The sequence below is a fragment of the Tribolium madens genome, unplaced genomic scaffold (assembly GCF_015345945.1).
Source record: "Tribolium madens isolate multiple individuals breed KSU strain unplaced genomic scaffold, Tmad_KSU_1.1 Scaffold_96;HRSCAF=242;Tcas5.2_LG5, whole genome shotgun sequence".
Taxonomy (NCBI): Eukaryota; Metazoa; Arthropoda; class Insecta; order Coleoptera; family Tenebrionidae; genus Tribolium; species Tribolium madens.
In genome coordinates this window covers 16,075,795-16,102,410 of record NW_025401068.1, presented here as the reverse complement: position 1 = coordinate 16,102,410, position 26,616 = coordinate 16,075,795, and the positions used below count along the sequence as shown (strand labels likewise).

The 26,616-nt window shown below is 26.0% G+C and overlaps 2 protein-coding genes across 3 annotated transcripts in view; one reads left to right on the top strand and one right to left on the bottom strand.

Annotated features, from left to right (window-relative positions):
- The window catches only part of LOC123013850 (PDF receptor-like), a 36,146-nt gene that overhangs the window by 2,807 nt on the left and 6,723 nt on the right, over positions 1–26,616 (top strand). For both annotated transcript variants that reach the window (XM_044412682.1, XM_044412681.1), the window contains exons 2-7: positions 16,624–16,686; positions 20,179–20,283; positions 20,333–20,487; positions 20,532–20,623; positions 20,676–20,805; positions 25,815–26,026. In XM_044412682.1, the coding sequence (XP_044268617.1) occupies positions 16,635–16,686; positions 20,179–20,283; positions 20,333–20,487; positions 20,532–20,623; positions 20,676–20,805; positions 25,815–26,026 (746 nt within the window). In that variant the 5' untranslated portion in view covers positions 16,624–16,634. The remainder of the gene's footprint in view (positions 1–16,623; positions 16,687–20,178; positions 20,284–20,332; positions 20,488–20,531; positions 20,624–20,675; positions 20,806–25,814; positions 26,027–26,616) is intronic.
- On the bottom strand, positions 9,259–11,182 carry LOC123013849 (cytochrome P450 4d2-like). Its single transcript, XM_044412680.1, has 8 exons — positions 11,005–11,182; positions 10,754–10,954; positions 10,521–10,706; positions 10,076–10,476; positions 9,963–10,031; positions 9,741–9,912; positions 9,513–9,686; positions 9,259–9,458 (listed from the first exon to the last, which is right to left on the bottom strand). Exons 1-8 carry the CDS (start codon positions 11,162–11,164, stop codon positions 9,298–9,300), a joined length of 1,524 nt encoding a protein of 507 aa, XP_044268615.1. The 5' UTR covers positions 11,165–11,182; the 3' UTR covers positions 9,259–9,297.

The following is a 26,616-nucleotide window of genomic DNA, read 5'->3' as shown; positions in this document are numbered from 1 at the left end:
AGGAAAAAAATATCACACAGTCTTTAACATTGAGTATTCTTCTAATTTTTATCCTATTAGTTAACCATAATGTTTACCTAAAATGTTAATATGATGATAATGAAATGATAATAAAACACAACTAACAATTTTGTTACACAAATTATAAAACATTGTTTTAACCAGAAATAGCACTGTTTATAAATATTATGAGACCGATCCTAAATGGTTTCGACATTAGCGCTTTAAACAAGCTCGATTAGCCGACACGTTGTGTTATTATCACTTTATTACCGTAATAATAAAAAAGTAAAAACAGAAATTATTTTCGGAATAAAAACCAATTTAATTTTATCCAATTTTTTTAGTAAAAAATATTTTGTTGTTATGCAATACCTCTTAGAAAAAGTTTATTATTGTTTATTGTTGCAAAGTTATTTTAGGATTTATAATGAAATTTAAAGTTTGTCATGTGAGTGCAATATGTTGAGTTATAACAAAAACGATGAAAATATAGATGTATAACAATTCCAAGGCGTACAAATCTGATAAAGTTTGAAAAATTATATTTGTAGTAGTCTAAATAAGAGATTACTTAAATAAATTAATTAATTTTCAATTCAATAAACATGCTACAAACTTGTGGATCAACTTAATAAGTACGTAAAATAATAATTTTTTTTTAAACTTTTCTATGTTATATGCCAGATTATGCTGATCGTTCCTGAAAAGATGTAATATTGCCACATAGGAATGCAAGTTCAAAATAATAATATGAAGGTTGCATGTACATATCTTAATAGTTTATTGTCAATTTATACAAATACTACTAAAATGTGAAATAAATAAGATATAAAGAGTGTATGGAAATGGTTATAAATTAATAATAGAAAATTAATTGAATTTTACTTTTTATAATTCGAAGATGTTTTTCTGAAGTGCGTTAATTGTTTGCAAATTTAAGTAACAATTTTTAACATTTTACTTGCAACAAAAATTTTTTCTTTATTATTATTCGAGTATGAGTAAATTTTGCGAAATGGGTTTTAATGGTTTATACAAACAGTTGGGCTTAATTAGCACCAACTGGAAACAAAGTTTTATGTAATTTCTTTGTATTCTAATTAAGTGTGTTGCTTGCTTTTGTACTCAACTCTTTTTCATTTCCTCAAATAGTAGCAATAGCCATGAATATTAAACTAAATTTAAATTTAGATTCAGTTATAACAAATTTATATTTTATAGAATCTTGAAAGAATGGTTACTTTTTTTCAACACTTTCATTTATTTTCATCATTTCAGCTAATTTATAGAAACTTTACAAATTTGTATATTTAAAAATTAAAACAAATGCATTATTTACTACGTTAGTTTTTTATTGCATATGTAATAAATCTTTCCACTATGTGCATGTTCTTCTCTTTATTTTATTTACGACCTGGTGAAGGCTTAATTAAAAATGCATTACAAAAATCGTTACATTATATATTCCAGCATTTTAATTATAGACTGTGCGTAATATTAACACAAAATTATTTTATAAATTACGAGTTTGTTTTTTTGTATTTTCACTATAAAAATTTAATAAATGGCATATCAACAACTACTTTCATTTAAATTTAATAATTAAACATAACAAAGGCCAATTTGTAAGAATGTATTTTGGTTTGGGTCTGAAAATCAGTCAGGGTTTTTATTAAAAATGACTCAGTCTATTTAGAACACAGCAGTAATTCGATCACAAGCAAATTTTGAAATTTCTATATTAATTAATTTTGTGAAATACTATACTTTCTAATTTTGCTTAATTAAATTTGCTAAAAAATATTTAAAAGGTGTAATAAAAAATTCTATTTTCAAATGGCGGTGTACACATTTGGTAAGTCAATAAATGACATGTCGCAATATAGAGTAATTAGCTAGAAGCGTAGAAGCTGTCATTCTCTAAAGTTTATCAAGTAATGACTTGTATTTCCTTCAACTTAGTGACTCAACCTTTACATCGAACTTTTATAGAAAATTAATCAATCTATTAATTAAATAAAAAAATATGGCAAGAAAAAAGTTTAAACATGCTTTAACCACTCACTAATAATAATATTTAATGTTTTGGCAATAACGTGAAGAGTCTAACCGATTTTACTAATCGATAAAAATAATTTGTTTTATTATGAGCAGGTAATAATTAATTAACTTTAAAAATATAATAAATGAGTTATTGACTTTATGTGCAAGATAAAATGTTGATTGATCCAACGAATCATGTTTGCACACTAAATATGCTTGAACATGTTTCACGCTGATATTTTCTAGTGGATACAATCCAAACATACAGAGTGTTCCAATGAAAACAAAACACCCCGAATATCTCACAAACTAAAAAGACTGCAAAAACGCCGAAACAGGTCGATTTTGTTTCCGAAAGAGACATTTTTTGACGTAATTTTTAAAACATCCCCAGTAACCCATTAACCCCCACGGACCCCAACTTTAAAAATTTAAATAGCACTACCCTATTTGTGGCACATCAAATAAAAGCTATTTTAACAATTTTTTTCAAAACTTTTTACCAAAATTGAATCAGACTATCCACTCATGAGATACAGGGTGTTTTAATAAAGACGAACCGGAAAGAATTTGCAAAAAGAAACGAAACAGGTTAATTTTGTTTAAAAAAAACATTTTTTTGACACAATTTTAAAAGCACCCCCACTTTAACTTTTCCCACCTTAATTTCGAAATTTCAAATGACACCGACTCACTCGCGACAGATCAAATAAAAGTGTTTTTAAAATGTTCTTTGAGCCTTCTTTCTAAAGTTGAATGGGATTATCTATTTATAAGGTATTCGCAAAAGATAATGTTTCTAATTAGTTATTACTTCTAATAAAAAATCTTAAAACAGGGAGTACTAAAGTTTCTTATAATTTAATATAAGTATCTAAAAAATAGCAATATAGTTTTTAAGTTCTTTTGTACATACTGAAGGCTGAAAGATTAGTTTTTGGAAAAAAGCCTTTAAAGAGTATTTTAAAAGCGTTTTAATTTTTTGTATCACTAGTGGTTGGTGCTATTTGACATTTTAGAGTTAAGTGGCATAGAGATTAAAGGGTTAGTAAAGGTGCTTTAAAAATTGCGTTAAAAATGTTCCTTTTAAAAACAAAATTAACCTGTTTCGGGTTTTTTGCAAATTTTTTCTTAGATGGTTAGTTTTTATTAGAACACTGTATCTCATGAATGGATAGTCTGATTAAATTTTGGTAAAAAGTTTTGAAAACCTTGCTAAAATAGCTTTCATTTGATATGCCACAAGTGGGGTAGTGCTATTTAAATTTTTAAACTTGGGGTTAAAGGGTTAATGGGGGTGATTTAAAAATTACGTCAAAAAATGACCCCCTCGGAAACAAAATTGACCTGTTTCGGCGATTTTGCAAAGTCTTTTTAGTTTCTGAGATATTCAGGCTGACTCGTTTTCACTGGAACACCCTGTATGTGGTTAAATGCTTTCAGAAATTCAGAAAGATAGTGAATATTCTACTAAATTTTTTTAAAAATCTGGTAAACTTAAGTTTCTAAAATTGTATTAATACAATTGCATATTTTGGATTTAAAATTTACAATACGTTTCCAAAATGTTTATAACACTCTTTACCACATTTTTATTTAGATTCATGATATGTTCTTGATAAATCGCTATTAAAATGAACAACTCTACTAATCTTGGTAAGATTTATAAAGTAATAACCGCATTAATATTGCTTTTAGTCGTTTTAGTTATTTTTTGTTTATTTGGGTATTATTTGATTAACGGTATTTCTCTCTCACATTAAAGATTAATCCATGATTATTTTATTGTCAAACATTTACCCGATCCTATTTCTCCGTTTGCAAATACTTGTTGTAATGCATTTCTAGAATTAAAGTAAATCTCTTTGAAATTTGATCTAATCTTTTGCATTCAAACTTGAACGAATTTAGACGTGTTACTTTGCATTATCTCAAAGCATTTAGTCGCTTTATTACTGTGATTACTATAAACTACTCTTATTTTTGTTCAAAATGAAAATTGTTACGTGGGAATCAAGTTAGATTTAATTCATAGAAATGCTACCTGTTGAATACTAATATATTATTAAAAGTATGCTGAAATTTGTCATATAATTTTTGTATTGGTTTTTTTCTGCTATTTTTAACTCGCATAAATGTAATATGTTATTAAATTACTGAATTAATCTTTTCTCTGGGTTTTGTACATAAATAGTGCGTTGTATCAACTTGCGTAATTTTATTTGAAAGTAGACAAAAGAGTTAGCTTTTATTTTGTAGCGTCAAATAATTTTTTATGAGACAAATTATCATAGAAATATAATGCAGACTTACATTTTTATTGTATATTACGCGTATCAGGTTTTTCTAAGAGTTTGGAGTCTGCTTTTAACAAACAATACCAAACGATAATTTAATATACGAAACTATAGAACAAACATAAAAAGTAATTTTTTTGCATTATAAATCAAAAGTTTACAATTTTTTATAATAAAAATGGTGGATGCGCCGGGACAGCTTTCTACAGTAAAGATGCATTTTGACTTTGAATTTTATTCACATTAAGTTTTGTTAATTTATACCAAAAAATTTATTACAAAAACGCTAATTTTGCATTTTTGTTAGTTTAAACAAATACGAATACATAACTTTCTCAATATTTTTGTTGAAATTACTAGTAAGTAAACAGATTCAGATCGTTTTTGACACCTAGCAAATAATTTTATTTTGTAGTAGCATCACAAACAACTCTTCTATTGGGGAATATAAAAGTTTCGTAACTGTTATGCTAGTAAAAATTCTTTGCTTCTATTTTTTGGTACTTTATTGTCGTCGGAGTCTAGCATTTTTTCTAAAAGTTTTTGTTGTATAATAATAACATCTGGCAATCTGTGCCAAACTATTTTAGCAAAGTTTTTTTCGTTATTATATTAAAGACTTATTCGTTTCTTAATAATCATCAATTATTTTATATTTGGGCAATAGAAAAAACAATTCAAAAATTTAAACAAATGAAATTGGAATGACTTAATAATGTTTATTGTTTTGTGATTTCTTTAAAAAAGCAGTTTATTTCTGCTAAGAATTACATTATTATTTATTTTTGTTTTTGTTTCGATTTATTGTTAAAAATTATTGCGCTAATTCTGGGAGAACAGTAATACAATATAAATGACCACATGTAAAACATCATTTTTTGTTTTATTCTATTTAGTATTTTTATGTATTTTTGCAGTTTACAGAAATGATAGAAATGATTAATCTTTTTTTTTTTTTAAATTTTAGACAAATTATTACTTTGATAAAAAACATTACAGTTACTATACGTAAATCAATAAAAATACATAATTATTTTGTCGATAATTTCAATGAATTATTAAATTTGTTTGCTTTATTTGGACAATAAAAAGTTGAGCGTAACAAGCAGTTAAGTTGTTGAAATTTGTGATAAGTTAACGTTGTTCATTGTGCTTATTATTTTTATTTTTCAAATTTTTGTCAGGTGTCAATTAAAACTCAAACTTTTCAACTAAACATCTGATAGGTATAGACAGATAATGACAACATTATTGCTTATCGAAGAGTACATTACTGCATTATGTATCCGTTTCTGCGACAACAAGAAATTCATTATTGTCAGTTAATTATTTTAACAAAGGAAAATAAATTACTGTATTACAGCAACCTGAAACGAGAACTCTGATCTTTGCTTTAACTTAGGAACAAAGGCGTTTATGTAAATCAACCTCAATAAATAAAAAAATTCTGAAATCTTATAGTTTGTTAACATTTATTTTGTATATTATTTTACTTCAAATCTGCTTGATATATTTACATAAATGCATCTGAATAAACAAAATCTGCCAGTCATTATTTTATGACATATATTATTGGAAGATTATATGATTGATTAGCTTATTACACACAAACATATTTAGTTATAATCATAATTTTAGTTGACCAAAATAAAACAGCAGCACTTTAAATTGCTCTTTCTACTCAATACACTTTTTACCCACTTTACTTTCCATTTCGTAAAGAACACTTTTCTTATTTTTTTTTAATCTCTTATTAGTATTTACATTTTCAACACTTTTATTTTTCTTGCGTTGTTTTTGTTTTTTTGTATTACATATTTTTTTGTTTTTACTACTACTCGAAAAGGCTTGTAAAACTCATGTCAAGGTTTTTGTGGGGCTCAATTTTTTTGTTTTTTTTCTTATTCTCTTCAGTTTTATTAAAAGATTTTGTACTAAAAAAATTTAAAAATTACTTTCCTGACAACTTATTTTTGTGAGTGTTTTATAATCAGTCTGCATGACATCAGTCTAAAGCAACTGAAGTTTTTAGATAATTTCTATGCGTAGGATTTAATTTAGTTAGTTTATTGATTCAAGGCGTTCAATAAAATCTCTTTAAAGTATTTAGTGTTTATATAATAAAAATACACGTAGTTTTAGCAAAAAGCACAATTTTAGCTATTTAATTATAGTTTACAGTATCAAAAAACAAAATAATACGCACGTTTGAGATTCGGGTTTTTTATTGTTTTGAATAACAATTGGTGGACGATCACTAATTTTTGAACATTTGAAAAACGTTGTTTTTTTAACTGTGGAATAGATTTTTTTGAGAAACTGACCTCATAAATATGTTTGTTTACGCGAAGTTTAAGGTTTCGGGCTAAATTTAAATTTAACATCTCAGAAACTAAGCAACCTGAGTTATTTTGCCTTTACTTTCACTTCTTAAAATTTCTGCACAATTAATTGATCAGAAAATTTAACTATTTTGTCTAATTACTAATTAAATTTACTTCCGCTTTAGGTTTTTTAAATGGTTTATTTTTTTACTACTGCTGAAATATCATTAAACACAAATACAACACACAAATAAAGTTTAAATACATGTAGGCAATTATTTTCTTGTGTCTGATGTTGACAGTTAAATTTATACCTGCTGGTTTAAACGACGTGCATCTGCAGTTATAGTGTAATGTGTATACCTATATTTGTTACATTGGAAAAATAATCTTTATTCAATCCTCTATGTTAAAATTGAATTTTATCAACTTTTTTTCTCCATGTTAAAATAGAACTTTATCGTCTAGATGATAAAAAATACCTGCGGTTGTTAGTCGCTAATGATCTTTGACATTTAAATTTCATTGTTAAATTTTACTTTGACATTTATAAATATCGACCAAATTGACTACAAAATTAGTGAGGATTGAATAAAAATTTTTCGATAAATGTAAAGAATCTATTTATGCTTAATATTAACAAAAATAAAAATAGGTCTTACTTTGATAACTGTATGGAAATTAAAAAATCCTCATTATTATTACTTTAATGTATACTTTAGTTCTTTCTGTATCTTGAAACAGGAGCGTGTTATCTTATAAACTCTTACCAGACCTTAAGTACTTAATTAGTTTCAAAAATAACAAAGTCTAAGTTGGGAGAAGCTAGTTTAAGCACACTGATGGAATGAATAAGAATTCTTAAGATATTAAACGCGTCATTTTATTTTTATCAAAATTTTTTTTGATACTGAATTGTTTATTCACATAACCGAATGACGTGCATTTACGTAATAAAGCGTCAGCTGCATGATCTGACAACCATTCATTCTTGAATAAAAGATTCGCATTTATATTGTGATGCATTATTTACTAATTCAAAAAGAGAAAATAAGCTTAGTCCTTTTCGAAAGTACAATACACAAAGTTGTGGATATCGAAAGCCAAACTACAAGATTTATAAAATTTATTTAAAAAACTGGTTTTCGCATAATACAAAATAATTGATAAAATTATTCCATAAATATTTGAGCTATACTAAGTTGTATTAAAGCTTTTGGGAAGTAAATGTACAGGGTGTCCCAGCGCGTTGACAAAGTCCATTAGTGACCTCTAAATGAAATGGTAAAAATTAAAAATAATAAATAAGACATTGATAGATGCTAATCTAGTTCATCGCCTAAAATTATTTTCAACTATACAGCGTGTCTCAAAAATAAGTTACAATACAAACTTGTGTTTTTTAAATGAAACACCATATGTTTCTTGGCGTTTTTGGATGTAGATTTTTATGACAATGTTTTTAAGCTAAACTTTTGTTGACCGATTTTGCTTAGTTTTAAAAATAAGACGTTTTTTTGACTAAACATGCACTATTTAAAAATTTATTACACAAAAACTAAGACATCTAGAAATATGTTTTTACTACCGCAAAGAAGAAGGTACAAGCTATAAGGTTGTAACATTTTTTTAGTGTGTTGCATTTGCAAAGATAAAAAATGAAGGCGTTTGTTAAAAGTGCAATAACTCAAAAAATTTAAATGGAACACATTTTTTATTGTTTTTGCATTTAAAAGATTATTAAATTGTCTTTCTAAAATTATTTACTTTTAGGTGTTTATAATCAATAACTTAAAAGATATTTAACGTTAAACATTAAAAAAAATAATTACTATTGTTTCAGAAGCCAAAAAGTGCACAGTTGCACAAGAGATGGAAGAAATATCACTTAATAACCACATTTGTGTTAAACTGAATCCATTATTTTTTATTTTTACAATAAAAAAAATCAAATTTCAGTATTTATAACGTCTTTTACAATCTCTGCATAAATCAACTGATAAGTGATCCGTGGTGGAATTATTATGATTGCCATAGTATCAACAATGCTTAGATATTGATAAGCATTGTTGCTACAATTAATATTGAATGTTAAATATCTTTTCATTTATCAATTCTGGACATTAAAAATTAATTTTTTTAGATAGACAAAAATGCAAAACACTAAAAAATTGCTACAGCTTTAAATTCTGTACTTTCTTCTTTCTTTGCAGAAATAGAAAAAAATTGTTCTAGCTGGCTTAATTTTTGTATATTAAATTTTTTAAAAGTGCACGTTTTTGTCAAAAAAACGTCTCATTTCTAAAACTAAGCGAAACCGACTAATAAAAACATTGTTTAAAAAGGCTACATCCAATCGCAACACTTTGTTTATTAACAATTTTTTTTCAAATTTTTTTGAGTTATCTAAGTAAAAGAAATCCCTATTTGTGCTGATGATAATCTTATATTTTACCTCAAAAATTCATTTTGAAAAAACACAGCTTTGAAGTAAGGACTTCAACTTGTACAAAAACTGACATTTTTTCAGTCGCTGGTAAAAGTTTAGTATTTTTTACTACTACTGGTGATAAATGTAATAAATATGACAACACTTTTTACTTTTTTATTATACTAAATGTACAGATTAATTAATTTCGCTTGTTCAAAGCTATTTTCACACCATTTTCAGATTTCAGGACCGATTCAGCAGCCAATTGTACCGTGTGTGTGGGAGTTGCTGGTTGCAATTCAAAATTTCTTAGCACTTTTGAAATGGTACTTTTCATTTCCAAAATTGCAAATTTTTGTCCTGAAATTCGATAAATTTTGCAACAATTTAATTTAATAATTAATATTTACTAACCAATGCAGTTTCGTGGTCCAGCACTGAACGGAATATAAGCATATGGCAATTTTCCATCTACAGTTTCAAATCTGCTGGGATTAAATTTTTCCGGATCTTTAAAATATTTTGGATCACGGTGTATTCCATAAGCAAAAATGGTAATAGTTACTCCTTCAGGTATAGAAATATTTTCTGAAATTTAATCAAATTATTTGTTGCAAAAATGAAACTAGAAAGACTTGATACCGTATTGTATGGGTTCTGAAGTTTTTCTAGCAAACATGGGAACCGAAGGATACAATCTCAACGTTTCTTTTATAACAAGTTCTAAATATTTCATGTTTTGGAGATCTAAATATGTAACTGAAGGATTTTTGTTGTCACCGAAAAGGGCTACTTGCTCTTCATATGCATTTGCCTTCAATTAAATAAAAATAATAAAAATATTAAAAATTATTAAAATCATACTTGAACTTCAGAATTATTTGCTAAACAATATAGTGCAAAACTAATTGCGGAAGCAGTGGTATCGTGGCCCTAAAAATATTAATCAAAACTTGTATTTTACTGATTTGACATACTTCAAACATGAAAGTATCAACTTCTTCCCGAATTTCCTCCTGAGTTAGAGGCCTACCATCCACAGTGGCTTGCAGTAACAAATCTAAAAATGCTTTTTTCTTTCTTCCAAACAATGTTTCATTATTGTCATCTTTAGATTTTTCATTCGTTACAGTAATTGTTTTGGTTTTGTTTTGTAATTCTTGACGTCTCTTGTTTATTACACTGTTAGTTTGATTGTGCAATATGTTCAAAGATTTTTTTTGTAAGTAGTAATTTTTTGTTAGAGGATATGTAACATCGTTCATTTGTAAAACGTGAAATAGTCGTTCCATTGTTATTTTGCACATATCTTTAACACTTTTTACATAATCTGAATTGTCATTAACCTGAGCATTTATTGATATACCCATTGCACTTTCTATAAAATAATGTTAAAAAAAATAATAAAAGTACTTTTCTTACCACAAATGATATCGAGTGTACATAATGTAACAAAGGGATAAATGTCAATACTTTTTTTGCCAACTTCTTTTTGCAACTGTTGTATAAATCTGTTACCTCCAGACTCAAAAACTTCAACAAATTGTTCTAAAATTTGGAAATGAAAAGCTGGTGTTATAATTTTTCGATGTTTTTTCCACTTTGGACCTAAAAACCCAATTTGAGGAAAAATTAGTCTCTCATGAAAAACGTACCATCACTGGTCAGTAAACCAGTTCCCAACCAAGGTCGTAAATAAAGATAATCTTCAGACTTATTTAAAATTTTCATACTACTTAAAACACATTCTAAAAACTTGTAATCAGATGCTACTATAAGTTTTCGGACTGGTCCTAAATGTATCTTATATAAACCATTATATTGCAGGGAAAATTTGTGCAATGTACTTAAAATGTCTAAAAAAATTAACAAATAATTTCATTTTTATTTTTAGTAACATTATTACCTTTAGTTGAACTAACTTCAAAAACATTTCCAAAGAAGAATAGTGGACGTGGTCCTGGAATATTCTTGTAATAGTCGTTATTTTTTCGTACTAATCGTATAAACCAAATTAAAAAAAGTAGTGTCGTTACTGCAAAAACTACAAGTGCTAGCGCTCCCATCACGCGTACTTCTTACTAATGCACAATACTGATTTAATGTATTAATAATATGTATTTATACAATCAATTAGCTCAAAGTTAAATATTACTGATAATAAATTTATCAACTCAATGTCAAGTATATAACATTTTTGTGAATGAAGTTATTTTTATTTTTTTATTTACTATCTACTAAGAATGTAAATTTTGATCATACTAAATTGATTTCAAAAGTTATAGTAAGTTTTGTAGGTCTCAACATCTAAAATAAAATCTTAGAATCATAGTCTCTGTTTTTTGTAGCACAATGTTTTGAAAAATTTGGATTGGCATTTTTTAAATTCATGCATTTTTTTAAGAAATTTTAAATGTTTTTCTACAAGTCTAATTTTTTTTTAATCCAGTACATTTGACACTTTGTTAGTAGGACGATGTTTTGAAAAGTCTGGATTGCCATTTTTTCAATTCAAGCATTTTTTTAAGAAATTTTAAATGTTTTTCTACAAGTCTAATTTTTGTTTAATCCAGTACATTTGACACTTTCTTAGTTTCCCCAACTGTTTTTTGTAGAACGATGTTTTGAAAAGTCTGGATTAACATTTTTTTTTAATTTAAGCATTTCTTTAAAAAAAAATTAATATTTTTTTGCAAGTCTAGAAATTTTTTAATCCAGTACATCTGACACTTTCTTAGTCTCCCCAACTGTCTTTTGTAGCACGATGTTTTGAAAAGTGTTGATTTTATTTTTATTTTTATTTTTATTTTATTTTATTTTTTTATTCTAAAACCGTAGGTAATATGTGGGTGCACTTATAATAGAAAATGTATTTACTGATGCAAAAAATTGGCATTTTAATTTGAAAATCATTTTTGTATCTTTTAATAATAATTTATTTTTAGTTACACTTGATAAAAATCGTGAAACACGTTATGTGTACAAATTTTTAATGTTATTTTAGATTATATTAAAAATATAGGGGTATAGGACTTATTTACAGAATACCTATGTCAAGCTAGGATAGAAACACAGATTGGATATTTGAAGCATTTAATAAAATTTTAATTTTGTAATGTTAGAAAATGCTGAGAAAATTTGTGATATGAAGAATAACAACGAAAAACCAGTCATCTTCATAAAAATAATATTACTTCCTATTTGTTAAATAGGTATTAAATTAGTACTTAAGAAAACAAAATTTAAAAGAATACAACACTACCTGCTTTCTGTTTGTTTGTTGATAGATTTGCAACAAACTTTATTTGGAACTACACCTTTTTATTCTGTACGAAAAAAAAATGTGCAGAATGGGTTTTCAATTTTGATATGTAATTAATATTGTTCTCGCATAAAAAACGTAATATTTTTTCATAATAAATCTCATCTCTAACTTGTGATTTGTAGTTTGTACCGAGTGACTTCCATCATCTTATTTGAATTCAAATGTACTAAAGTACTTTCTAAGAAATGTGTTATAACAGGATTTATTTAAAAGTAATGTAGTCTGTATGAATGCAAGATTAAGCTTGAACTTGTAACTATGATAAGAGAAAATGGTCAAGGTTACTTAATTTTAGCTTTAAAACATTTAATTGCAATTCATGATACAACTTTTTTGTTTCTGCTTTTAATAGCCTGCAGCAAAAATCTTGTAACGTTATTTTTCCAATAGAAATTGGAAAATTTAAACCTCCTTAATTTTGAAATTTTTATAGATAGAATTTTGGTACAAAATAATATATTATTTAACAAAATTGGATTAGAAATTTTTCAAAATACAAAAATTATTAAAAAGAAGAGTATTTTATGTACTTATATAATTATTTTTTTGAGTGGATTTAGATTTTGTGAGTCAAATTTAAACTCAGTATGCATTTACTCTTCTTTCTGCCATTATAATCTTATTGTTGTATGATATTGAAAGAAAACAATGTTGTATTTGTTTTTCACATACCGACTTATCTCAAACATTCGATTATTGCTCAACCGTAGAGTCTACGAGAGAAATGTTGCAATAAATGATTAATTTTTTTGTTATTTTTTAATAATAAGTACTATTTTTTATCGCGGTGGTTTGTATGTTAATAATTTTATTTGTTTCTGACAGAAATAATATAAAAAATTATTATACTTATAGTTAATAAGTACTTTCAACAAATATTTACAGAAATGGTAAACAGCATAAGCGTAAATTATATAATGTCCTTGCTCCAGTGATATCAAAAGACATCGATTTCTTAAATCAGGAAATATTTATGTTATTGTTTGATTTGGTTTTGTTTTATTACAAAAATTGTCTCAGATTCTTTTGACACACGCAATTCTTTACGTTTCTTTGTTTTGAAAATACTGAATACGAAAACGTTTATAATTTTTCAATTAAAATTGTGGTATTTTATAACAATAATTTAGTTGTTGTCATAAATATGTTTAAAATGTAATACTATTTTAATTTATTTTCAACTATGCCAAATGCTAAATTACGACAACAAACTTGACGATAATTATAGATTAAAAATATGTAATCTGTAATTTTTGAATAATGTTAATTAAATGTTAATTTGGTAAACAGTATGTTTATACAAAATCAATTAGGTAAATACAAAATAACATGCTCTGACATCAATTCCGATATCACTTAAATTATAAAATTAAACAATGAGTTTAATTTTTTATAAGTCAAAGCAAATACGTATTTTTCACATTAATTTTCTGTTTAAGCCAATATTGTTTTTAAAATTTCATTTTATATTTGTACTTTATTTAATGTGAAATTGTATGAAATTTATTTTTTTCATAAACATAAATAATTGTTATACGAGCTTTGTGTTATTTGTAATCAAATTTATGTGCTTATTAGTCATCATCAGTCATCAGGTTTAATACTTTATAACATGATTTTTTTATAATTTTACCAAATAGGTCATCTAATAAAAACTTACTTTTTTCCATTTTAAATCTATTCGGGTACCACCAGAAAAAGTCTTGCTCACAACTGAAATTTTTTTTCATCTTACTGAATACAATTATGTCGGTTTAGATAACAATTTAAACAAAAATGTTTTGTTGGAAAAGACAACTTTATTATTTCAGTTACAATAGAGTGTATTGTCAGGGGGTCAGAAAAAAACGAATTCTATTTAAACGCTCACATCTCCAGGACGCTTTTTAATATTGAGATTTTAGTTTTTGACAATAAATAGATTAAAAATAATGATTGCTGTATTAAAGAAAATATTTTAAAAACCAAAAAAATAACACATTTTTAATATCAACGTTATTAACTAAAGATTGCGTCAAGAAATTTTTTCTAGTTCAAAAATTTGCCATTCTTTAGTTTTTTGATATTAATATTTATAATTTGACAGGTAAAATTTTCAGTTTATTTTTTTTTATATACAAAAATTGAAGTGACTATCTCAAAGTGTTGAGGACTTAAACAAGATTCGTTCTTTTCTAACCAATCGATAAATTGTAAAGTTGTAAACAAAAGCACACTGTTTCTTCTTACTCGTTGATATGCAAAAATGCAAAAAGTCTTGTCACTTAAAATGAAGAAGACCGCTTTTTATTGATCATTAAACTTGTGGAGTCTCTTTTGAAGTGTAGCTTTACGGAACTTGATTTCCAAGCTGCTGACGTGTTTTTTTCAAGGAGTCGACATATTTTAATGCTAACTTCAAACATTTTATTCATTCGGAATAACTTTAACTACTATTGAAGCACATTATATCGAAGGAATGATTTTTATTATATTACTCCAAAAAATTAAAGGAACAAAAAATCTCCCAATTTTTAAAAGGCTGTAACTCATCGAAAAATGGTCGTATCTAGATTTAAAAAAAACATTTTGAAGCTTTAAGTTTCTAGTTTTGAGATCTTTTGGCAAATATTTCTTTGTGCTACGGTTATCACGCAATTCTAAGTAATAGCGCAAAAAAATCTAAATTTTTATGGCTTTGTTTCTGGTCCACGGCCATTTTTTTTTTTTTAGTTAAGTCAATGCATAGGCCGGATGACATGTTTGTTGACTTTTAATATTCTTTTTTCTTATTTCCTTTACGTTAATTTGTCTCTGAGATATCTGACTTTAAATGAAAAAGGATCATCCTGTCTTTGATCACCGATATCTCAGCAACCAATGTCCACACAGAGAATATAAGAGTAGTGTCAAAAACTGGAATAAATGTCTTATAAAATCCTTTTATGATTTTTCGAAAAATGATTTTTTTTCTCTTTTTGATTTAAAGAAAAAAGAAAAAAGTAACTTTTTACGTTGTTTTAGTAAATCTACCGCGAATTTACTAATATTGAAGGCGAAACTAATGTTTTTACAGCTTAAAGTATCCCCCACAGCCCTGTAAATTTTTAAAACGATTCTTCAAACCGATTTCTCGGACCAATTGATCAAAGTTTTGCAAGAAAAGTAAAGGAACAATTGCACATATTGTTTCAGAACATTGGCCAATCTTCATCAAAATGAAAAAAACAATTTTTTGACCTGTTTACAATTTTGCATTAGTTATTTGCTAAAAATAAAAAAAATTAACAAAATTTGTTTTTTGATTATTTTTCTGAAAACTTGTAAAAACATTTAAGAAATAATGAATTGCTTAATTTTTGAAAAAAAAATTCCAAAAAAATTTTTGATTTTTTTAAAATTTGTAAAAAAATTCAAGAAACAATAGTGATTAATTTTTGAAAAAAAATTTTTAATATTTTTTTCGAATTTTTTTTTTCAAATTTAACTAATGCAAAKMTGTAAAAYAAYSRMYAAAAAAATTGTTTTTCATCTTGGCGAAGTTTAGACGATGTTCAAAAACAATATGTACAATTGTTCCTTTAATTCTTTTGCAAAACTTTGAACAATTGATGGATCGATTTAAAAATTTACAGGGATATGGGAGAAACATTAAACTGTAAAAACACCTACAAAGATTAGTCGCCTCATCAATGTTGGTAAATACGCGGTAAATTTACTAAAAAAATGTTAAAGGTAAAAAAAACATTTTTCAAAAAAGTATAAGAGAATCTTATAAGACATTTATTCCAGTTTTTGACACTATTCTTATATTTTTTTTGTGGTCATTGGTTGCTGAGATATCGATGATCAAAGACAAGATGATCTTTTTTCATTTAAAGTCAGATATCTCAGCGACAAATTAATTATTAAGAAAATATGAAAAAAAGGACATTAAAAGTTAACAAACATGCCATCCGGCCTATGCATTAACTTAATTAAAAAACACCACGTCCGTGGACCAAAAACAAAAACATAAAAATTTCGATTTTTTTTTCTCGCTCTCTTTCTTAGAATTGCTTGATAACAGTAGCACAGAAAAAGTATTTGCCAAAACATTTCAAAACTAGAAACTTAGAACTTTAAACTGATTTTTTTTTAAATCAAAAATTACCAAAAAATGTAGGAAAATAATTTGTTTCTTTAATTTTTTGGAATAGTGTATAATTTACGTTTTTACAGGTTCAACAGTCATGACCAACTTCACTTGTTTAGAAACGAGCAGTGCATTACTACATAACGAATGTAAGTATTTATTTTTAGGGTATTTAAGAGCGATATGTTAAAGTTTATTTTTTGTTGATCTTTTTTTCACATCTAAATAGATTACATAAAAATCTATTAAAAGTCTTTGCAAAAAAAAGCTAAAGTTTCATATATTTTGTCCCGACTTTTCTATTTAGTCAACTTTGTGATTTTTGTAGAGAAACTGAATAACTCAAGGCGACAAAAAAAGTCATGTCGTGACAACTTGACAAATTATATATCATTTTGGATTTAACATCAGAGAACATTTTCAAAAAAAAGTTCAGAAAGCTTGAACAAAGATTTGTTTTGAAAAAGATTTGCCCTTATATTTAAAGGTAGTGCCTTAAACTTCTAAATCCTCTTTGCTCAATGATCAGTGATCATTTTTAGAACAAAAAAACTCTTCATTTGCTTTAATTATTAAGTAAAGAAACGGTTTTTGTTAATTCTAATTAGAACAAAAAAAATGCAATTGACCATTTTTAAGCAAAAGAAGATTCTTAAAACTAATACATTTGTAAAAATGCAATTTTAAGTAAGATTAACATGCATTTCCAATGCTTGATTAGTAAACCTTAACTTCAAAAAATCATATCTTGAAAACTACTCGGTATATTTTTTTGAAAATTTGGATTCTAACTAATAATGCTCTACACGATGGTGATGAAGAAGAAAAATTTTACTTGTGGAGTTTTTCAAATTTCATATCATTCTAAAGATCAAGTCTATCCTTTTAGAATGGTCTATATTTGAGAGAAATCGGCCTAATAGTTATTGAGTAATAATTTTTTAAACTTAAAGCATTTTAAATCCATTTAAATTAGAAAAAAATTATTTAGTTCAAAGTGTGTGGACTTCTTTTAGTGCATTTGATTTGTCTCACTGAAACAATTTAAAAAAAATAAATATAAAAAGCAATAAACAGAGAAAAGCAATTTATTTCGACAAAATACAAATCGATAGGTACATTTAACAACTAGTGCTTTTGTCGACGACGACGTCTTCTCCTACTTTTTGCTCTTCGTCGTCTTGCTTCCACAATGTGATCTAGAATGTCACCCAATGCATACTTATTGCGCACACGTTTAAGAGCACCAAATGCAACAGCCTTTTCAATCACTTTCCGTAAGGTAGATTCATTGCTTTGACATTGAGGATATTTTTCTTTAATGTAACTGCTGATGTGTTTCAGCGAAGCTCCCCCATCAATGTTGAGATTTCTGATTGCTGTAAGGACCAAACGCGCTGCAGCCTTGTTGTTTTTTGATAATGGGGCCATTTTACTTTAATTTTGAATGTTTAACGTTTGGCAAAAATCACAAATCAACTAATTTTGTTTCCGATTTTTAACCATAGTGATTTCCACTAATGTCAAAGATCATGGCAATGCTAACTAGACTGACTTTCAGCAGAATGAGAATAATTTATTTTGAAGGTGAATTGGTCACAAACGAAACTTTTTGTTAAATACATTTCGTTTCTAGTATGTCTAATTTAAACACATTGTTCTTGATTACTAATACTGTGGCCGAAATTGTATCAAGCTAAAAAAACTTCTTTTATAAAAATATTACTCAAAACAGACAATAATTTTAAATTAAGACACCTTATTATTGCAAGTCTTGCAATTTTCACCACTCAATTATGACAGAGTGATCTCAATTGCTTTCAACTTTCTTTTGAATACTGATTTCAACACACTCAATTAATTCTTGCATAACTGGAAAGTTTTAAGTTCTATATTTAACACAATCACAAAAATCTACAAAATAATATACAGGGTGTCTCAACGAGTTGGCAAAGTGTTTGTATTGACCATAAAATTTTAACAAATGTAGATAGGAAATTGATAGATTCTAAAAACATGTGTTTTTTAAATAAGACACCCTATGTTTCTTGGCATTTTTGGATGATTTATTACTAAATTTTACTTACTTTTAAGACAGTTTTTTTACAAAAGCATTCACTTTTTAACAGTTTATTATTGTATAAAACCTAAGATAGCTAGAGCAATTTTTTTTAATTTTTGCAAATAAGAATGTAAAAAATATAAAGTTGTAACAATTTTTTAGTGTTTTGCATTTGTACAGATTAAAAANTACAGATTAAAAAATGAAGAAGTTTATTAACTTATAAAATTTAAGTGGAATAGCCCAACTTTTTGTTTTTGCATCTAATAGAATAAACAGAATCTATCAACATCCTATATATTTTTTTAATTTTACCATTTAAAGGTTATTACTAATGGACTTTACCAATTTGCTGGGACATCCTGTATAAGGAAAACATTAAAAGTTTAATGGAAAAATCAAGGTCGTAGTTTAATTTAATTCAAATAATTGTCAGAAAGCGAGAATTTAATAGACTGAAATTTTTAAACTAAAAAATTTGTGTTGTTTTAATATTAATATTAGATCAAAAATTTTACTTAATTTAAAAATTGTTATAAAAAATTTTGTCAAAATAATGACAAAATGCCAAGATAAGAGATTTTATGTAATTTTATGTAATTGTGTTGACTGTTGACACATTTGTTTTTCCTATTTTTAGATTTTTTAAAAATATGTAATAATTTTGTTCTGAAACGCTTGCATATTTGTTCAATACTTCTAACGTATCGTATTTTTTTAATTTTTATAATTTTACCAATTTTTCATCTATTTTACAGTTCACAAAACTCTTATTGATTAATTTGGAGTGAAATAGTTTTTCCATGGCCAACTATTATCAAACAAGACATGTATTTCATTTTTTAAGTATAATTATAAAAAAATATTCTGTTACAAATATATATTTTTTAGATCAAAAAAAATAAGCTTTTCAAAATTGTCATAGCCGCCTATGATTTCCATTTAAAAAAGTACAAGTTTTATTTTATTACGGCTAAACAAATAACTGAAAAAAATAGTTAACTTGATTATTAAATTCTTCGTAAAAAAGTGCTCAATTTTTGTCTCAAGGTCAAAATCAAAAGACGATAAAAAAGACAACCAATTCGGTGGGACATCTTGTATAAGTAAAACAACAAAAGGTTAATGAACTGTTTAAAAATCAAGGTCATAGTTTAAATTTAAGCAATTGTTAAAGAGCGAGAATTTAGTAGACCGAAATTTTTAAACTATAAAATTTGTATTGTTTTCAAAATTTTCTCTAATACTAATATTAGATCAAAAATTTTACTAAATTTAAAAATTGTTATAAAAATAGTTGCCCGGCGCATCCACCAATTTTTGTTAAAAAATATGTTTTGAAAATATTTTATTTAACAGCAAAAACAAACGTATTTTGTCTGAAAATTTTTATCAGAAAATACACACTTGTTTTCTCAATTTTATACAATATAAAATTCAAAATGTTTAGTTTTAATAAACAATGTCTTTTCTGCAGTTTCGAGCTTGTATTTATTACATAGCTGCAACAAATCTGTCAAAAATTCTGTTTTACTTATTTAAAAAAAATACTAACAAGTAGAAACTGATTTGCTTTTAGCCTGGTGTCCTGTAATTTTTGACAACTTTTTATGCTGGCCAGCCACACCTCCAGGACAAAATGTGACTCTGCCTTGTCCTGAAAGAAAAGGCGTTATTACAGGAGGTAGTAATTTTTTTTATTTAGCCTAACCTGAAAATTGCTTTAATTTCAGCTAAAGCATACCGGCGTTGTCGTGATGACGGCAGATGGGAAACAAAATGGGACGAAAAAGATAAAGAAAAAGGATTTACTAATTACGATAATTGTTTATTGCCTCAACTTCTCGACATAATAAAAATGTGCGAAGAGATAAAAGAATGTCCACAGGTATAATTAACTCTTTTCCAATTATTTTTCATTCGTTTTTCTAGATCACAAGAACAACGAGAAATATCGAAATGGTGGGACTGTCATTCTCTTTAATTTCGCTGATTATATCACTTATCATATTTTTTCAATACAGGTGCGATACCAATTTATTTTTATTGATTTAGACAAAAGTGGAGGTTTTTTAGAGTCCTTAAAAACAACAGGACAAAAATCCACAAGAATCTATTCATTGCCACCCTTTTGCAGGTGGTTTTTCGACTTATTAAGTACGTCGATCAAGAGCTCAAAGCAGGGGATAGGATTATCGAAAATACGGTAAGTGAAGTATTTTATCAATATAATATTAAGTTTTTTATTGATTTTTTATAATAACAAGTGCAAATGACACTTTGGGGAAATATTATCCTTGACGTAAAACAATATCTTTTTCTGACATTACGCAATAATTTTGTTCTATAATTACTTGACAGGTATATTGTAACAACTTACGTAAACACTGTTAATTGTTTACAACAAAGTAAACAACAAAGTTTCGTAAAACCAATTTTAATCTTTTTCAAATCCCAATTCTCTAATATAATTTCCAATTTGATTGAAACAATAAAGCGAAATCGAAACAGTTTGCTTCAAACAAGTAAATATTTTTACTACTTTATTTTCTGAGTTATTTTTTAAAGTATGCATAGCGTTTTATATCTACATCATCTAAAAAAAGTTTTGCATTTTTTATGCATAAATAAATTTAAATAAATAAATTATATTATTCTTCAAGTTTTTTATAGTATTTTTTCTATTTCCGTACTTTTTTAACAAAAAAGTTAGGTTTTCAAAATTTAGGAAATTTAGGCTCTAATAAGGTGGTGGTTGGTAATAAATGCCAATAAAATGGCAAGTCTCAAAAAATTTTGAAAATTTTGTTGAATATTTTATGCACATCACCTGAAATAAGAGAAATCGCTCAAAACACTGCTGAAAATCACCATTACCAACTTCTAAAAAATAAATTGTACTAGTATATTTCAGTACCAGAAAAATATTTTTTCAGCTAATAAACACCCTAATACTTAAATTATTTTTACGCATATCAAAAAAAATCAGATTATTATACTCAGTTTTTGTTTGAAAATTATAGATGGATGCAATCTTAATTAATTTAATAATTTTGTAAAAATTAAATTTTTTGATACAATTTTCTTCTTATTTATTTTTTACTTAAATTAAAAAAAACATTATAGGTGGAAACAACAAAAAATCATCACTGTATTGCATATAAATTGAGAATATTTTTGTATGTATGTTTAAAAGCTACAAAATATTTACTGGTGTAAAAATATAGAGAAATAAAAAAACAGTCTATTAAACATTTAATTAAAAGTTAATTCTTTGTTTTTCAAATTATTCGGCAGCTTTCTGCTGTTCAAAAGTTGTTTTAAGAGCTTAAAATGTAATTAATGCATTTAACTTTAAACCTACGTTATTGACAGTAATTAAAACGTTCACATTAATAATTCTCAAATTAGCAACACTGAGAAAATTATGTCATTCATACAAAATTTGTTTAAAAATTTATTCAGAATACTTTGCTTTAAATTCTAATTAGGGTTAAAATTATTGATTGTCGCTCAAATTGTGAAAAAATTGAGAATATTTATAAAGTTATTTTTTAATATAATTCCTCCACTGATGCACACACAATCTTTAAACTCTTATAATTGCAATTAGTGGCGTAGCTGACATAACAATTACTCGCCCAAAAAGTTTCTAATTTTGTGATGTAAATAAAACTTTGAAACCCTTGTGGTAAAATGTATAATAATTTGGGTCATTATATGGGTATTACTAGTGCTTTTCAAGATGATTTTAATGAAGTCTTGATGGAAGAAAGTATTAGGATTTTATGCTCTGTTGCGACTGACGACGTCATTTGCAGTCTTTGCCTGTTTATTTCAAGAATTAAGACTAATCGGCAGTTAAAACCGATTTTGTAATGCGACTTTTACAACTTCTTTAATTAAAATAAATCTCTGTTTTCAAATTTTGTGCACTGAATTACCAACCAAAATCTAGCCAACAATTTTTATTATTGTGCTTTATATGCTTGCTTGTTTCTCAAGTAGGTAAATATTAAAATGAAAGTTTTATAATATTGTGAACAATACGACTTATAAGTACTTCATAATCGTTAAAATTTCGAATAGTTTCTGTAGTGGTCCAGAAGTCTGGAAACGATTTTATTCTGGCGAAATTATCAATTTTTTTGGCAAAAAAATATTATTAATTAATTGTTTATACTTACGAGATAAACAAAGAAATATTTTTTCTTAATGAAAACCTCCCACACTTTTAAACAACGAGCTTTTTACAAGAATTGTTGCTGTGCAATTTTTTTTGTAAACCTCACACTTTTTTGTTAAAAAAATGTTTGACTTACAAAAATTAAAGATTTTTTTTGAGTAAACTACAAGTTTTTTTTGAAAATAAATTATAATAAATTATAATTAATTGTTTAAACTTTTGAGATTACCAGACTAATAATTTTTTCTTAAATAAAAACGGTTTTTTATTTATTGATTTACAAAGATGTGTTTATGCATTTTTTAAATGTTACAATTTACGTTAAAAAAATTATAAACTTTATCTGTTAATTTTCTTCCACCGGCCAAAGGCTGCAGTTTTGGCGTAAAATGAAAGATAAAAAAAAATTTCCTCTATTTCAATAAATTTATTTGTTTATTATGTATAAGGTGAACAAAAAGTGCTTATGGAACCAAGCTTTTTTTAATATCTGTCTTTAAAAATGATAATAAAAATTAAAGTGCTCTGTTTTCGAGTTTTGCAATTGTTTTTAAATAGTAACTTATATGAAAGTTTTTATCGATAAAATGTGAATAAAACATAGTTATAATCCTTAGATAAGCGCCAAAATTATGGAATAGTCTTATTAAAACTGAATATGTTGTTTCGACAAAAATGCTTGAACAGGTCAAATTTTTTTTTTAAATACACAATTTTCAACTTGATTTAAAATTCAATAGATCTTTCAATTGTCGAAATAACAACACCAAAATATTAAATATACAGTCGTCCCCGGATTGAGTTTACAAAAAAAAAATTCTATCTTTTTTTTTACGCCAAAACTGCAAAGGAGAAACATTTTTCGCTTCACCTGAAACGAGCAAATCTGTAATTAAAACTTCATTATTCTGATTCAGTAAAAAAAAGTAAATTTTTCTTTTGATTTTGGACCTTTTCTCTGCTTTTAAGTCCTATCACATTAGCGCTTTTATTTATTTGACAACAATTAATTTCTTAATTAATTATCTTAATTGTTAAAAATGTCTTTGTTTTTTTTTAAAAGCTGTTTCTTTGAGTTCCTATGTGTATTAAAAATTGCCTACTTTCAATTTAATTAATTTTTGCTTTATATCAAAGAATCTATTAATTTATTTAAAGCTGAAATATTATCCGGATCTTTAATTACCATTAAGGAAACACTACAAGCATCAAGAAATTCTTCAAGTCTAATTTTGTGGTTAAAAGCAATGAAATAAATGTACATGTAAAAGGTATGCGCCAGATTTTAGGGGGTCTGGAGCCTTAAGGCTTACACTTTTATTTATTTCCATTATAAATTATATTTTAGGAGCAGTTGTTTTTTAGAACAGAGTTAACTAGTTACGAATTTATAAAATTATATTTGAATTTTTAACAAAATTGATTTTTTCCCGATTCAAAATATTGGTAGTATGCATCTTATCTTATGCAAATGTAAATCCATCAGAAGGTGCGAAACTAAATTGAAGAAAACTAATACTTGGTATTTGCATTTTTCTCAATTTTCAAATAATTAATTGTGCTTTGTTTCTTTTAATTTTGATAACTAAAAACAGAAAGATAAATAGATGGTGACGCCACAATGATAGTTATAATAAAATGAATCAGAACAAACAAAAAATATATTACATAATTTATTAAAAATTATTATTTGAAATTTTTGCAATTTTTAGTCTTTTTACAGAAAATTACAAAATTACAGTTTTCAAACTATTTACTCTACCGTTGCGTAGATGGCATCTCTCTAGAAAGTTCCAAAATGTACCAAAATGAAGAACAAGTTTTCAAATAAAAAAAAGAATAATTGAATTTTTTGAAATACAGTAAACAAATTATTTTTTTTACAATTGGATGTTGTTCCTGAATTAAAAAAAGTATCTCACACACAGTAACACCGAGTTTTTATCTCTATTTCAGTGTTTGTAACGAATCGCAAATTTCAATAGTTTTTATTTTTTTTATAAAAAAATGATTTATTTAAGTTGCATGAAAAAAATACAGTAACATAAGTAGGTAATTTATAATACACCAAAAATAAATCAAAAAATTCTTCCGTGCAGTTTTGTTATAAAAAAATAAAATGAGCAAAAATAGTTTAAATTTTTTTTAAATTTAAATTTTAATTTTTTTAAATATTGCTGCTAAGGTTATCAAAAAGTTATAATAATTTTTCCATAATTTTTAAATAACGATTTATTTTTTTATTCAGTATGGTTTAACCTTAACGTACCACCCCAAAGCCGGTGGAAGAAAGTTTATAATTTTTTTAACATAAATTGTAACATTTTCAAAAAATATTATTGTACATTTATAAAATGCATAAACATATCTTTGTAAAAAAAAATTAAAAACCGTTTTTATTAAAGAAAAAAATATTAGTATGGTAATCTCAAAAGTTTAAACATTTAATTAAAATAAAAAATATTTTGGCATCGCTCCTTTACAACATTTATTAATTTATTACCAAAAAAACTAGTAGTTTACTCAAAAAAAACTTTAATTTTTGTTAGTCAAACATTTTTTTAACAAAAAAAATTGCACAGCAACAATTCTTGTAACAAGCTCGTTGTCTAAAAAAATTGTAGTAGGTCTCCATTAAAAAAAAATCTTACTATGTTTATCTCATAAATATAAACAATTAATTAATAATAATCTTTTTTTTTTTTAATTGCCATTAAATTGATAGTTTCGCCAGAATAAAATCGTTTCCAGACCTAAAGTGAACCTTTATTACATTTTAAACACCTCTTCAACTATTCAACCAAATACTGATAAGTTTTTTAGTAGAAGAAAACTAGTTTAATATATCCTAGACTTTTCAACTTTCAAGAGAGAATGATAAAGTTGAGAGACCTGCTCCAAATTGAATTCCCGTGGCTAGATTCTTGAGGGGATATTGTTCAGCGCTAAAAAGATGTTTTCTACTCTCTTGAAAGGAATTAATCAAAGAGAAAGCTCTTCGACTTTACATGTGGATAGTTTTATTTTAGCCCATTCTTGACGAAGCCTGCATAACCTTGCTAGAATACACCAAAACGGCAATGTTCATGTGGATGTTCATCGAAGGTCTTTATCTTCACAACGTGATAACCGTCACAGTTTTTCAAGAATATTCCTACATAAAAATATACTTTTATGTAGGATGGTCAGCACCTGCAATTATCACTGCTGTTTGGGTTTGGACGATGAAGATGGTCAGAAGGTAAAATTATATCTTCAGTAGAAAACGATTATTTTTGACAAATTAATTAGCTTTCAAACGATTTATGGTCGCAAAAAAGGCGTTTTTGTTTTTTTATTACCAAAAAACAAAATTTAGTTTTTAAGACAAGTGTTTTTTTGTTGTAGGAGAAGTCGGAGAAAATAAACTCCCCTCTAAGAAAAAAATATGACATATTTTAGATTAAATATTGGCATTTCGTAATAATTACAAAGGTCAATTGACGTCTTGTGATTAACAAAAAGCCAATTAAATAATAAATCAATTTTAATAAGGATGTTTTGAAGTAAGATAAAATAAGGCACAGTAGGTTTAAAAGCGTTATTTTTTCTTAAGTTTATCTCTCTTAAAAATATTCACCTCTCTACCAATTTCTGTTCATCAAACTTAATATTGTATGCAAAGAACCTTAAAAATTGAGATTTTAAAAATTTAGTACGCACAACGTAGTTAAAAAGATAAAAAGCTGAAAGAATTTTAATAAAATTTGCAGCTAATTTTGTTTAAACAAGAAATTTGAAAGGACAAAGACAATCCCTAATATTATTTGATAAGGAAATCAATTTCTAGGT

What these genes read in the sequence shown, in the direction of transcription:
- LOC123013849 (XM_044412680.1), bottom strand. Translation starts at nt 11,164, where the DNA reads ATGGGAGCGCTAGCACTTGTAGTTTTTGCAGTAACGACACTACTTTTT. An exon ending in TGGTTTACTGACCAGTGATG is followed by an intron (nt 10,707 to 10,753) that starts GTACGTTTTTCA and finishes TTGGGTTTTTAG; the next exon opens with GTCCAAAGTGGAAAAAACAT. An exon ending in TACACTCGATATCATTTGTG is followed by an intron (nt 10,477 to 10,520) that starts GTAAGAAAAGTA and finishes ATTATTTTATAG; the next exon opens with AAAGTGCAATGGGTATATCA.